Here is a 13,994-nt window from a genome sequence, read left to right as displayed (position 1 = left end):
TATACTTGGCTGAGGAGGCAAGCCGGTTTTTATTATACTCTGCCGTCGAGATCACACATGCGATCCCTGATCCTGATGGCCACCCCCACCATCAGTATAAGCGCTTGTGTGACAGCGACGCCGACCTCGTTAGCTCCTGGATTAATACACGGAGCTTGTTAATTAGCCATCTCGAACACGAGAACGCACATTCAGGCAGCAGATAGAGTTGTTAATTGACTAGATAGCTAGCTAGCTAGCCCCTGCGTGCAGAGTGCAACGCGTCCAGCTCGATCGACAGTCTCGACCAACTGGAACAGTGGGCGCGAGTAAACAAAAACCGGCAGCGGGCACATGCCGGAACCCACCCCAGGAAACGGGCACATGCCGGAACCCACCCCAGGAAACGGGCACACACGCCTATCGCGTGGTGTGTGTGGCCTGTGATGATTGGAGCGGCATGGCATGGGAGACGCGCACCTTCTTCGTCTCGAAGAAAGGAGGAACTGGAGCCGCAGCCGCACGGGGGCGCATTGTCAGAGGCGCCGACGCCATCCTTGTCATCGGGGGGACACAGGTGTCAGCCAGAGACGGCGACCGATGTTTACAGCGCACTCGGCCCGGACCGGATGCCGCCTATTCCGCCGCGCGTGCCTGCCCTGCTCCTGCTATAAGGCCTGCCTGGCCACACCGCCTCTTCCCTTTCGCTCCGCTCCGCTCCTGCCCCCGCCCCATCCCTTCCTCCTCCGCCTATTGGCCTCGTCCGCTTCCGCTTCGACCCCTCCCCGGCCCGCCTCGGCCTCGCGCTCCCTCCTCCTCCTCCTCCTCCTCGCCTCCGCACCCGGGCAACCCCCGCCCTGCCACGGCGCCGCGGCCAGAGCCAGGCTCTCCCGCGTGGAATTCACGGGACGGAGGCCGCTGGTGCCGCCCGCCGCCGCCTCCGCCAAGATGGACGCCGGGGAGATGGAGGACGTGCGGGCCGCCGCGGCCGCCGAGGAGGTCATCAGCAGCAGGGGCGGCTCCGTGCTGGGGAAGAAGACCATCCTCAAGAGCGACCACTTCCCGGGCTGCCAGAACAAGCGCCTCTCCCCGCAGATCGACGGCGCGCCCAATTACCGCCAGGTTCGTTGCTTCGCCTCCCTTCGGCGGAGGATCCTCTTGCCACTCTCCTCCGTAGTACTAGTGCGTCTCGCGTTTCACCTCACGTCACCTCTCTCCGGATGGGATGGATGGGGTTGTACTTGTACTGGGCGCAGAATCAGTAGCCACTCCTCTGTCGCGCCCGGGAGGAAACTTCTCCAATCCCCCGCCCCGGCCCCCCGCCGGCATTCCCTGCTCTGGCTAAGCGAAACGATTCGCTTGCCTTGAGTTGTCTCTTCCTCGCGCATGTTTCCCTGGCGGTGTTAGGCGCCGTGTCTTCGTTAATTGTTTCGTTTTCTGGCGTGCCCTTTTCCCCCTAATCACAAATCTGTATAAACATTGCTGCTGATTCGTTGAACATGCTTTACTTTTCGGGTCTTCATGCCCGTTTCGATTGTACACTACCTTGATTAATTTTCAATCGTCTCCATAGGTACATTTTTTTCCTCAGTTGCTTAAACTTAAACCTACACGCTACTTCGCACAAAGCTGTATCGGTACATGACTTGATGTAAAATTCTAGGAAAAATGATCGCGGTTCCAACACTACGTAGTATGTCCAGTGTAATTTATAGTATAATTTATAGGGCCTTTGGTTTGAGCAATGAGTTAGTCTATCATCTTCTCACTCTCCACTTTGTTTGGCTTGTGGAATGGAAGGGGCTGATCCATCATCACCTCATTCCTCACAAGCTAATAATTATTGGTAGTACTAGAAATGGGGTCATCCCACCAAATTTTGGAATAGACTTACGATGCACCACCAAATCAAGAATGGAGTGATTACTCAAACCAAATACTGTATTAATGGTTTATTTCAATAAGTCTAGGATTACACATTCCCACATTGCGTCTCTTATGGCAGTCTCAACAATTTTTTCCATGCTGACATATGCAGAAATAAAAAATTCATGTTCAGTTTGGCGAAGAACTTGCAGCCATATGCATAAACTTTGTAAGCATGATCATCTGTTTGCACTGCTCAATTGCCTTTTCCATGGGGACCATACAAGTTAAATAAGCTGTCTAGCCTTAGTTTCCTACTATTCTTAATAAATTTCTTATTATATAATTTCTTGAAGGTTAATAAAGTCGTTCTTCATCACCATTTTTTCCAGGCTGGGTCGCTGCGTGTTCATGGTGTTGCAATGCCCACGATGGAAGGGATTGCTAATGTGCTAAATCATATCGGAGCACACAAGAAAGGAAAGCAAACCCGGATTCTATGGCATAGTCTTCGGGAGGAACCAGTAAGAACACTGATTTATAGGCTAGACTGCATTATGTCGACGGCTTCAAACCCTTTCAAAATACATAGAATATGAAGTTGCCATCATCGCTTGTTAGAAGCAAATTAACAAAGAGAATTATAAAGCGATTGAATCTCTCTAGAAATATGCATCTTTTAGATTTCAAGCGACTTTGCCTTTCCTTTTTCCTGAGCAGATCAGCATCTCCCTGGACCTGGGTTTTCTATATTCTGTCTGTCTCATGGCACAGCATCCAATAACCTCTGTTTTCTCCACTATACTATGCAGGTTATCTACATCAATGGTCGACCCTTTGTTTTGCGGGATGTTGAAAAGCCCTTCTCGAATCTTGAATACACGGTTAGCTTATATATCCGTGGCTTCCATAATTATTTCTTACATTGTTGTTACTGATTTTCTTTAGAAATCTACAAAGCTCATAAACCACAAGGTATCCGTCCTATCAAACTTCCACCATGTAAATTATGATGCTAATACTCGGACCAAATCAAATATATTGCTATGTTTGAGAGGAACCATGATATATCAGCAACTTGCTACGTTGTTTAATTTCCTGTGAGTTCTCCTATAACTGATGCTTTGTAAAATGCTTAACTTATATCCATGGTATGTGTGTATTCAGATAAATTAGTTCTATTTTATTTTGCAAAATATTGCAATGTTCTTGTTATTAAGTCTGAACTTGAAAACATATTGACTGTTCTAGGTACTAGATATGTTTTTCAGCTTAGGAAAGTGAAACTGGGACAAAACTTTTGCCCCACAAACAAAAAATTGCGAAGTAGGATACATGAAGTTATCATACTGTTCATTTTCTTTTATTTTTTCTTAACTGCTAGTGATCCTGAATCTTTGTTAATATAGGGAATTAACCGGGAGAGAGTGGAACAAATGGAGTTTCGCCTTAAGGAAGATATTCTTCAGGAAGCTTCAAGGTACATTAATTGCAAACTATTTAATTCCCTTATTACTATTATTAAGAGGTATATGGTACTGGAATATTTGATGGCAGGTATGGTAATAAGATACTGGTCACTGATGAGCTGCCAAGTGGTCAGATGGTGGATCAGTGGGAATCAGTTGTGTATGATACAGTTAAGACTCCACTTGAGGTAATGACATATTTATTATGGATTTTTTCATATGTAGTCCTATTCATGAAAAATAATAATTCCTCTGTAGGTATATGAGGAGTTGCAACATCAAGGCTACCTAGTTGACTACGAACGTGTTCCAATTACTGATGAGAAAGCACCAAAGGAAGGAGATTTTGACAACCTGGTTAGTTTCACATCTTGCTGCTGAACTTGCTGACATTACCTAGTAATTGGATCTAATATCTTCTTACTCCTTTGCTGGAAAAATTAGACCTTCAGAGGTCCATGCTGCTTGGATGCTTTGAGATATGTGTGTAAATCGCACTATCTCTATGTATTTAGCTATCCTTATAAGTTGAAAATGATGCGCACTGTTTTCCCACCATATAAATCTGCAGCGTTATGGAAGCTATATTAGCACTTACCTAGTTTGTTAGATTGATTAAGTCCTAATTTTTTTTAGCTCTGACTCTCTGAGTCCTTGTCTATATCTTAGTTAACTTCATGTTTTCTAAATTATTTAGATGACTCCACTGTAAAGGTAGCATTATTCATGTTTATGAATCAACGAAGAAATAATCTAGTAAATGGTTTTTCCAAACAACTTGGCTATGATAAGAGCCTCTTCTTGATGGGAGAAGACTATAGATTAGAGGGCAATTGACCCTTACCTCATGTTAATCTGTTGCCATTTTATGCAGATACTCAGCTATTGCAATTTATGATTTTTTCACAAATTTGATTTTACACCAAAGCTTTCCTGTTGTAGAGGGTTACTACATAACATAAAATTCCATTGCATTTAACAGGTACGTCGAATCTCTCAAGTTGATATAGAAACAGAAATTGTGTTTAACTGCCAAATGGGGAGGGGGCGGACAACTACTGGTATGGTTATAGCTACATTGGTTTACCTAAACCGAATTGGAGCTTCAGGTGAGAACAAAATTTACTCTGGTTCCTGCTTCTGTTATCTGTGTGCTTCTGTTATCTGTGTAGATCTGACTGAAAAACAGTAGCATGAGTGCATGAACACAGACAGTCGTGTTGGGAACTGTCATGTGGTTGTGGTCTTTTAGTATTACAAACTGATGGCAGCTGATTCTACGGAGTACGGACTGCACATTGTATCTTAATATATGTTTGCTGCATTATGTGCTCACAATCATGCCTGTACTTAGAGTTTTTAGATGTTTGAGCTTTTCTGTGTGCTGCAGGTATCCCTAGAACGGGCTCTATTGGGAAGGTCTTCTATGCTGGAAATGATGTAGACGATTATATGCCTAGCTCAGAAGAAGCAATACTCAGAGGCGAATATGCTGTCATTAGGAGTTTAGTCCGAGTTCTCGAAGTAATAACCTTAATACGTTATTTCTTTCTTTTCTTTTCCCTTTTCTTTTCTTATTTTTTCTGAGTGTCCACTTTGTTCTTTGATTTTTTTTTTGCAGGGTGGTGTTGAAGGCAAAAGGCAAGTGGACAAAGTTATTGACAAATGCGACTCCATGCAGGTAGATTATTTTATGCTCTGAATTCTAGCAATTTAATTGGAGCAATACTAGCAGTTTCTTTCCTGTTTATGTTTGCCTTTCATTGTGAACAGAACCTAAGAGAAGCTATTGCTACTTACCGCAATAACATTCTTCGGCAACCTGATGAGATGAAACGAGAGGCATCACTTTCCTTCTTTGTGGAGTACTTGGAACGTTATTACTTCCTTATATGCTTTGCTGTCTATGTGCATTCGGTGAGCTCTGCTCACCAAACAACATTATCAGTAGAAGTTAGTTTTTCTGATTGGATGAGAGCAAGGCCTGAACTGTACAGCATTCTTCGAAGGTGAGATATGGCAACTTGACTGTACAAATGTCAGCAGTATATACAGCTTGTAAGAGTGTATGCAGCCCAAATAATGTTTCCTTCCTGAGATTAATTCTTGAAAAATCAACACCCTTTCCTGTTTTCGGTGCTTCACATAGGTGGAGTCCTCAGTTTATTCTGCTCTCACCTTGCCTATTCATCCTCCTAGACTTTGCCGTGTTTCAACCAAGACGTTTTGTCTTGAAGGCTCCCTGGCCTCCACCAAATGGTACATTGACCTTTGCGCAAGATTTTTTCTTGATGGTAGTTAAAACTGTTGGAAGACATAAGTCATTGTGTAAAAACTTATATAATTCAAACATGAGTGCCATGATCATTAACACAACATTTGGGATCAATAACAGCACTGTGGATTTTGGTTATATAAATCTTTAGTTTGTAGACTAAATCTGAAGAATTACCATATTTGACAAAAATATTAATTTGTATCTGTGGCTTCAAACCCAATAACTCTTTTGCCTATGGTCTGCTTCAGGAAGTTGGTGCATTTATTAGATTTAAGTATATAATTCTGAAATGAACATAAAATGTTAAACCATTATTCAGCGCACTGGATTTTGGAAAATGAATGTGTGAAGGTCTTGGTCAATCTTGTCCAGAAACTTTTCATTGACTGAAAGATATTAGTTCTTTTTTGATATATATGTCTGCCATTTCAAATAGCATCACTTTGTATGCCACAAGATATGCTAAGTGTGAAACTGTAGAAGCGCTACTTTACATCTTAAGGACCAAAATTTTCAGAGATACTACTTAAAATGTAGATAATGCTCATCCACACACGAGAGCTTACAAATAATAATTTCCGCCCCAAATGTGGAGAGACTGCTTCGAACCCGTGACCTAGTGACTCAATGAGACAGCTCTCACTACTGCACACTAGTCTGTCCTTCAGACTTAGCATGCGTACACTAAAGATAAATGTATCTGAAATCTTGATGTATTGTCACAGCATCAGCATATTTAGCTACAAATGGAAGTGATACTTTACAATTTCAAGGTTGGGAACACTGTTTTAACTGATGCAGTATGACGGGCAAGATGTGACAGGAGTGTTACCTGGACACTTGAGTCGTATAATTATTGATGAGTTGGTCTATGCATCTGTGTTGGACTCCTAGTGGTGTTTGGCGTGTCCAAAATTTTGTTTGCCAAATTGGACCCCTGCACCCAAGATGGACCTCAACACCGGCATCCATCTCATGGTAACACTGTACAGCTGTGCTTATGGCAGCTTGCATGGTGTATTTGTGCAGGGTCTGCAACTGCTTGATTTAGCTGCAATAGGACACTTTAGGTACAAAAGCATGTCTGTAGGACCACTCTGAACACATTGCAACTTTCCACTTCTGTTTCACACAATTACGTGTGTCATGCGTTACGTAACATGCTCATATATTGCTCTCTAGATATTACAGAGTATATAAAGTCCATTTATTTTATTGCTTGCTGATTAAAACATGTGCACTGGCAAAAATGTATTGTGATGATAGTGCCATATAGAAATTTTTGTTTCTAATATTACCACCAATTTTATTTTCCGTTTCTAGCATCTTGCTACATGATCGTTTGACGTAACAAGGAAGCCTTCAAGAATGTCATATTGAAAAAGGAAACTCTATCTGATGCTATCACCTATTTTATTCTCTGCTTCCAGTCTCATGTTCCATGACCATTCTACATAACAAGGAAGCTCATTTCTTGACATTTAAATTTGTTCAGGCTATTGAGAAGAGATCCAATGGGTGCTCTTGGTTACTCAAGTTCAAAACCCCCTCTTACAAAAATTGTTGAGTCTGCTAATGGGCGTCCACAAGATATGGACGTTGTTGCTGCCATGAGGAATGGAGAAGTTCTTGGGCGTCTAACTGTTTTAAAAAGCGACCACTGCCCAGGCAGCCACAGCCTTAATTTACCCGAGAGGGTGGAGGGTGCACCAAATTTTCGGGAAATCCCTGGGTTTCCAGTCTATGGTGTTGCAAATCCTACAGTTGATGGTATTCGAGCTGTTATCCAGTGCATCAGTACAAGCAAGGGAGGGCGACCTGTGCTATGGCATAATATGAGAGAAGAACCAGTTATCTACATAAATGGAAAACCATATGTGCTACGCGAAGTGGAAAGACCTTGCAAGAATATGCTGGAGTACACAGTAAGTGCCATCTTCAGTTACCTCAATGAATTTTTTGACAAATAATATGTTGCTTGTACTACATCCAACCAACAATAGTTGGCGTTTAGTACAAAGAAAGAACAAAAATAGTTTTAGTTATTTTGTTTTGCCCTAAAACATCAACTATGTTGACTGGTGGGACTGGGAGTAACTTTTTAAAGCTCATAAGTAGTAACTAGTAAGAGTTTTTTTTTCAAAAGTTTATATTGCATGGGTATTTCTTTGTTTTCCTCTTGTTATGAAAGCATGCCGTAATTTGGAAGTCATTATAAATTTATGTGATACACATACACACCTAAGCTATTTATCCTCATTTTGCAATGGTGTTCATATAACTACTGGCCTTAAAACTTTATAAAGGACTTCTGCAATTGGTCCTATGAAAAGAATTTTACTTACTTATTTATGTTGTTAGTTTGTGTCTATTAATAATTACATCTAAACATGCTTAAGATAACTATTGGTTATTGCAATATGTCATATGCTCTGGGAAATGGTTTAGTGCTCTAACTGATACACATTATCAGGGGATTGATCGTGATAGGGTCGAACGCATGGAAGCTCGGCTGAAGGAGGACATTTTACGCGAGGCAGAAAGATATGGTGGAGCGATAATGGTTATTCATGAAACTGACGATGGAGAGATCTTTGACACATGGGAAAATGTAGATAATGAAGCTGTTCTGACTCCGTTGGAGGTATACAAAAACTTGGTGAGTGAAGGCCTTCCGATCAAATATGCACGGGTGCCCATTACTGATGGTAAAGCTCCCAAAAGTTCAGACTTTGACACGATAGCCTTCAATGTTACTGCTGCTAGCAAGGGCACTGCTTTCGTATTCAATTGCCAGGTACTGCATATCTTTACTGGATTGACTCTTGAGTTATGCGAGTTTTAAAAAAACATAAATGTTGATTTTGTGGTGATTATAGATGGGCAGGGGCAGAACAACTACAGGAACTGTGATTGCTTGCTTGCTGAAACTTCGAATTGATCATGGCAGACCTATTAGAATCCCAGTTTGTCAATATGACCATGAAGATGATGCTATTTACTCAACTGGAGGAGATGCAACAGATCACAATGGTCACTTGAATTCAGAATCATGGAAACCTCGTACTTTGACGAAGTTAAATTCTGGATTTGGAATCAATGACATTCTTCTGCTGCGAAAAATTACAAGATTATTTGATAATGGAATTGAGTGTAGGCAGACTTTGGATACTGTTATTGATAGATGTTCAGCTTTGCAGAATATTCGGCAAGCTGTTTTGAACTACACAAGAGTAATTAATCAACAACATGTTGAGCCTAGAGTTAGGAGGGTTGCATTAAATCGTGGCGCTGAATATTTGGAGAGATACCTCAAATTAATTGCCTTTTCTGCATACCTTGGTAGTGAAGCATTTGATGGTTTCTGTGGACAAGGACAAACAAAGATCTCATTTAAAGGATGGCTGCAACAGCGGCCAGAGATCCAAACCATGAAATGGAGCATAAGACTGCGACCTGGCCGTTTTTTCACTGTGCCGGTAAATACACTCATTGATTCTCATGAAAACTTAATTATAGCACCATAGGTGGTACTAAAGCATATTTTCTATTTTCAGCATGAGCAGAAAGCAACATATCCACCTCCACAAGGTGATGTAACAATGGAAACCATTGTCAAAGCTCGTAGTGGTTCTGTTCTGGGAAAGGGATCAATACTCAAAATGTACTTCTTTCCTGGACAGAAAAGGTCAAGCAGTGTGAATTTCCGGGGTGCACCTCATGTTATTAAGGTACTGCTGCGTTACCTAAAAGTTGTTGCATTCGATCTGTGATTGTTGGATGTTTATGATTTTGTGTAGCTATTCTTATCCTAATCAGCTGTACCAACTACCAACTGATTTTTTTTGTTATTTAAACTTCCTTACCCATTAGATTTAGAGTTGGATTAGCTGATATCTTTGGCATGAAATTTTAGATGGACAAATATTTCAAACCAGTTCACCATTTATAATATTTTCTTGCAAATAGAGGAATGCTAGCCTCCATTTCTCCTAAATTATATTGTTTCTTCAATCTGTTTAGCTTTTTGTGATGTCAACTACATGTGCTAATATTAGTCTTTCAGCTGTCTCATTTCTAAATTCCAAATTAGGAACCCAAAATCTCTGTGTTAGGTTTCATATTAAAGTAACATGTTGGGTGTTATAATAACTTTCGGTGGGTGATACATAACTTGTAATTTGTTTAGATGGAATTCAGATTACCTTCTATATTAATACCTTGTTAGTTTGTTCTTTTATGACACTTGGATTGTTGAACCCTAGTGCACAATTATGTTTTTATCCATGTAATCATAGTATCCATAATTCCATACCTATAGTGCATTCAATGTGCCAGTTAACTAGTAAATGTTTCCTTTTCAGTAAAACTGCACTGTAGCTGAACCACCATGACTTTTTCCATTATTGGGACAGGGTTAGTCTTTTGTTTTTGCCTCTGCTTTTGGCATTTGAAAGCATAAATTGATGGCTATTACAACAAACTACAAAATCTATATACAGGAATTGCCAATCTTAAACCTCATTTTAGAAATGAAGTGATAATTAATGGAATGAATAGTTATAAATTTTAGAATATCTGCTTCAGGTGGATGGATACCCTGTGTATAGCATGGCAACACCCACTATTGATGGAGCGAGTGATGTTTTGTCGTATCTGGGCTCTAAAGACACAACCGGAAGAAACATTGCACAGAAGGTGGTCGTCACAGATCTTAGAGAGGAAGTGGTTGTTTACATCAAGGGATCGCCATTTGTTTTGAGAGAACTAGATCAACCTGTTGATACTTTGAAGCATGTTGGCATTAGTGGTCCAATGGTGAGACCGTGAGAGGCTCTCTTGCAATAACCAGTTGTTCTTTTGGGGGCAAACCTTAAATTATCTTCTGTGCAGGTAGAGAACATAGAGACAAGGCTAAAGGAGGATATACTCTCTGAAGTTAAACAGCTAGGTGGTCGGTTACTGCTTCATCAAGAAGAATTTAATGCAGCCACAAATCAATGTAGTGTGGTAGGTTACTGGGAACACATAGATCTGGAGGACGTGATGACACCAGCTGAAGTGTACAGCACATTGAGAGACAAGGGCTATTGTATCGAGTACAAAAGAATACCTCTAACCAGGGAAAGAGAAGCATTAGCTGCCGATGTAGATGCTATACAATCATCAATTGATGAGTACGTACACTAATTCTTGTTATATAATCTATAATTTTGTGAGTTGCATTGCTCAGTTACCGGATACAATACTCACTATTGCTTCTCCACAGATCTGCTAGGTACTATCTCTTTATTTCACACACTGGATATGGAGGTGTTGCTTATGCGATGGCCATTACCTGCCTGGGACTGAGTGCAGATGCAAAGTTTGTAATGGAAGAAACAGCAGAAACACACTTTGTATCAACATCTCTTGCGAAAAATGTGTCCATCAAAACTAAAACTGACATAGCACTTAAGCAGGGTGACTACCGTGACATATTAAACCTTACTAGAGTGTTGGTACATGGGCCCAAGAGCAAAGAAGAGGTTGACACAGTTATTGACAGGTATTATGGAGTTGTTTTTGCTGCTTGAGATGTGCTTTTATATGAATGAATTAAATACATTCGTGAACTAACTGCAAGTTTGATGAGTTTCATTGTTGATATAATCGATCTTAACATTGTTGTACATTTTCTTAATTTCCTGTTTCCTCCTTGAAGGTGTTCTGGTGCTGGTCATCTGCGCGAAGATATTATGCATTACAGGAAAGCACTGCAAGATTGTTCACATGACGACGACGACGACTGTGATGAGGAACACTCTTATCTCACTGATATGGGCACAAAAGCTTTGAGGTGTGTTTAATTTGTTTCAACTGAAGAATGTGTATTTTTAAATGCATTATCTCCTCTCTCTTATTCATCACCTATTCTGTTTGTTCACATTAGATAGATAATTCTCAAGATAAAGTATTCACATTAGTATCACCTGATGAAAAAGTGGCCCTTTACCTTAAATTCGTGATAAAATGATTTCTTATCTAACAATATGATTCTTGTTATTTAGCACAAACACTTCAACTTACGCGTTTTCATTATATGTTAGTCAGTACCTCAAGGAACCATGCAATGATAGTGTTCAAACATTTTGTAGTGCAATAAACTGACATAAAATAGGGCCTAATTTTGATATATACTTCTGGAAAATTAGTGCTTTTTATAAGTGCCACAGAAAACACGCAATTGACTGTGCCACCAGAAATATTGGTATTTTTCTTTTTTTGGACTAGAGTTATATCCAGGTACATATGACATTTTGATCTAACAAGAATCCCAACAATTAATGTTAGCTAGCAACATTCCAGCCACATTATGCTCATAACCATGCGTCCATGTCACACATGACGTGCTTGTGTTGCCAAGGGAACAACTGGTCAGGTAGCCATAACTAACCACGTGTGTTGAGTGGGCTGGCTAAACTACCACGAAATTCACAATGGGCGTGATTGGAAACCTGCATGGACCTTGGGCCAGGTTCCACGCGTGCAGGTGGCGAGATGTTTGGATGCCTGCATCTGCCTTTGGGCCAGGCAGCATCGATGCAAAAGGGGGTTCGGGCCAGGCTGGGCCAGTACGTGGGGGTTGGGCGTACTTGGGGAGCCAAGTTGAGTTGGTGCAGGCACGTAAATCAAGAATTTTTTTTGTTCCGGTTTTTTTGTTATATCTCAATCGATACATCTAATTAATAAACTGATTGCACCTTTGTGTTCATGACATTTTTGCGAACAAAACTAGACTGCACTTGCTATATAACAATTTTAGTTTTCCATCTTATTTTAACCGAGTCAACCAAACATCGTTCCCTCGGCTCATCACATACGACCAAACCAATCACATTTGTCTGTACCAAACCAACATAGCTCCATATCGCAGCCTGGCCCTATCGAGCAAGAGCAACCAATCACGCCTAATATAACCCATGTCAGGCCTTGTTTAGCTGCGCTCATATCCGCCTCAATCAACATGCGGAGTGGATTAGGACGGATTTCCTGTTAGCCACATGATAACACATTAACGATGTTGTGTTTTATCTTGTTAACTAGTCACCTCCAATGAAAATTTTGCTTCTATATTAATTGAAAACAGCCTGGGGATCAGGACACATTTTATCAGGCCTTTTATTCATGTCACAACGTGCTTGCTCTATCATGGTCTGCTTCACAAACTATGCTCAAACACATAAGCGTGAAATGAAAATAAAGCACAAAGTGAAAAGAAGACACGTGTTTGTTTAGTCCAGCGTGATGTTTGGCTAGAGTATTGAACACGTTGGTGGCACCATGCTAGGTTTCTAGGATGTTGATAAGGAGTTTTTTTTAGAATCCCTATTTTAGAATCCCTATTTTATATAAAAGGTAATTTTATATGTACTGTAGTGACATGTTTAACTCTGGCACCATGCTAGGCATTGTGTGTTAATCAATGTCTTAGCTACATATTCCCAAATGCGCAAAAAAACTGCTTCAATATATTTATTTGATTTTCACTTGGTATTGATTCATATCATTTTTTTGTGTGTGTCGCAGGCGTTACTTTTTTCTGATCACCTTCAGATCCTACCTATACAGCACGACATCATGCAAAACAACATTTACATCATGGATGAAGGCAAGGCCTGAACTTGGCCACCTTTGCGACAATCTAAAGCTGGACAAATAGGCCATCTTCATGTGACGTGATTATGTAGTTGTGTCACTTCCTTGGACACATTCACCCAGAGTTTCAAAAAGGAAGGAGACTAAAAGAACGGGTAGAGAGGAAGCAGTGGTTATGGGAGTTGTGGACAATGAAAGAGCAGCTTAGGCTGTCCGAAAGTAGGGCATTGTACTATACTTGTCGGTGTTAATTGACACCAGCAAGCATGTATATATTGTCAGGCGTATTATAGATGAACATATTAGATATTTCTATTGTAGTATTTTCTCAAATTTTAAAAGAATCATTTCATGCAGTTCATTCTCATGTATGTATCTGATATGCTTGCTTTTTCAGCAGCGTTTTTTTAGACAAAGCTCTTCGGCAGCTTTGATTTTTGACTTCTCTGCCTTCTGGGCGTCAATATGGCCGCAGCCTTTTCTAGGAGTTGTATTGAGCTAGGATGAAGCTTGAAAGAAATACGATGTCTTGTTTCTAAAGCCCCCTTATTGACTTCAGTTGATGCATCTGAAGTCAGTACGGCTCCTCATTGTTGAGTCGTGAATTTTTACACAAACATTGTGTCAATTTTTAAAAACGCCAATATTTATAATGCCAAATTAATATCACTACATACATCACTTATAAATGATATTTTTATCCATAAAGTTGTTCAGATGTCAAATAGTTTGACTTAAGAGAATCCTCGAAATTGATTGATTTT

General features: G+C 40.5%; 1 protein-coding gene across 1 annotated transcript; it reads left to right on the top strand.

The window, feature by feature from the left end:
* Positions 1 to 345: 345 nt before the first annotated feature.
* On the top strand, positions 346 to 13,671 carry LOC103643638 (uncharacterized). Its single transcript, XM_008666796.3, has 19 exons — positions 346 to 1,101; positions 2,238 to 2,369; positions 2,658 to 2,729; positions 3,255 to 3,325; positions 3,403 to 3,502; positions 3,573 to 3,671; positions 4,297 to 4,423; positions 4,705 to 4,838; positions 4,936 to 4,995; positions 5,088 to 5,323; positions 7,088 to 7,517; positions 8,066 to 8,389; positions 8,472 to 9,071; positions 9,150 to 9,323; positions 10,180 to 10,410; positions 10,486 to 10,769; positions 10,862 to 11,140; positions 11,297 to 11,431; positions 13,162 to 13,671. The coding sequence occupies exons 1-19, from the start codon at positions 445 to 447 to the stop codon at positions 13,292 to 13,294; spliced, it is 4,278 nt and encodes a 1,425-aa protein (XP_008665018.1). The 5' UTR covers positions 346 to 444; the 3' UTR covers positions 13,295 to 13,671.
* Positions 13,672 to 13,994: the final 323 nt, after the last annotated feature.

This window comes from Zea mays, chromosome 1 (genome assembly GCF_902167145.1).
Source record: "Zea mays cultivar B73 chromosome 1, Zm-B73-REFERENCE-NAM-5.0, whole genome shotgun sequence".
NCBI lineage: Eukaryota > Viridiplantae > Streptophyta > Magnoliopsida > Poales > Poaceae > Zea > Zea mays.
The sequence above is the reverse complement of the archived record's forward strand: the minus strand, read 5'-3'. Positions and strand labels throughout refer to the sequence as shown.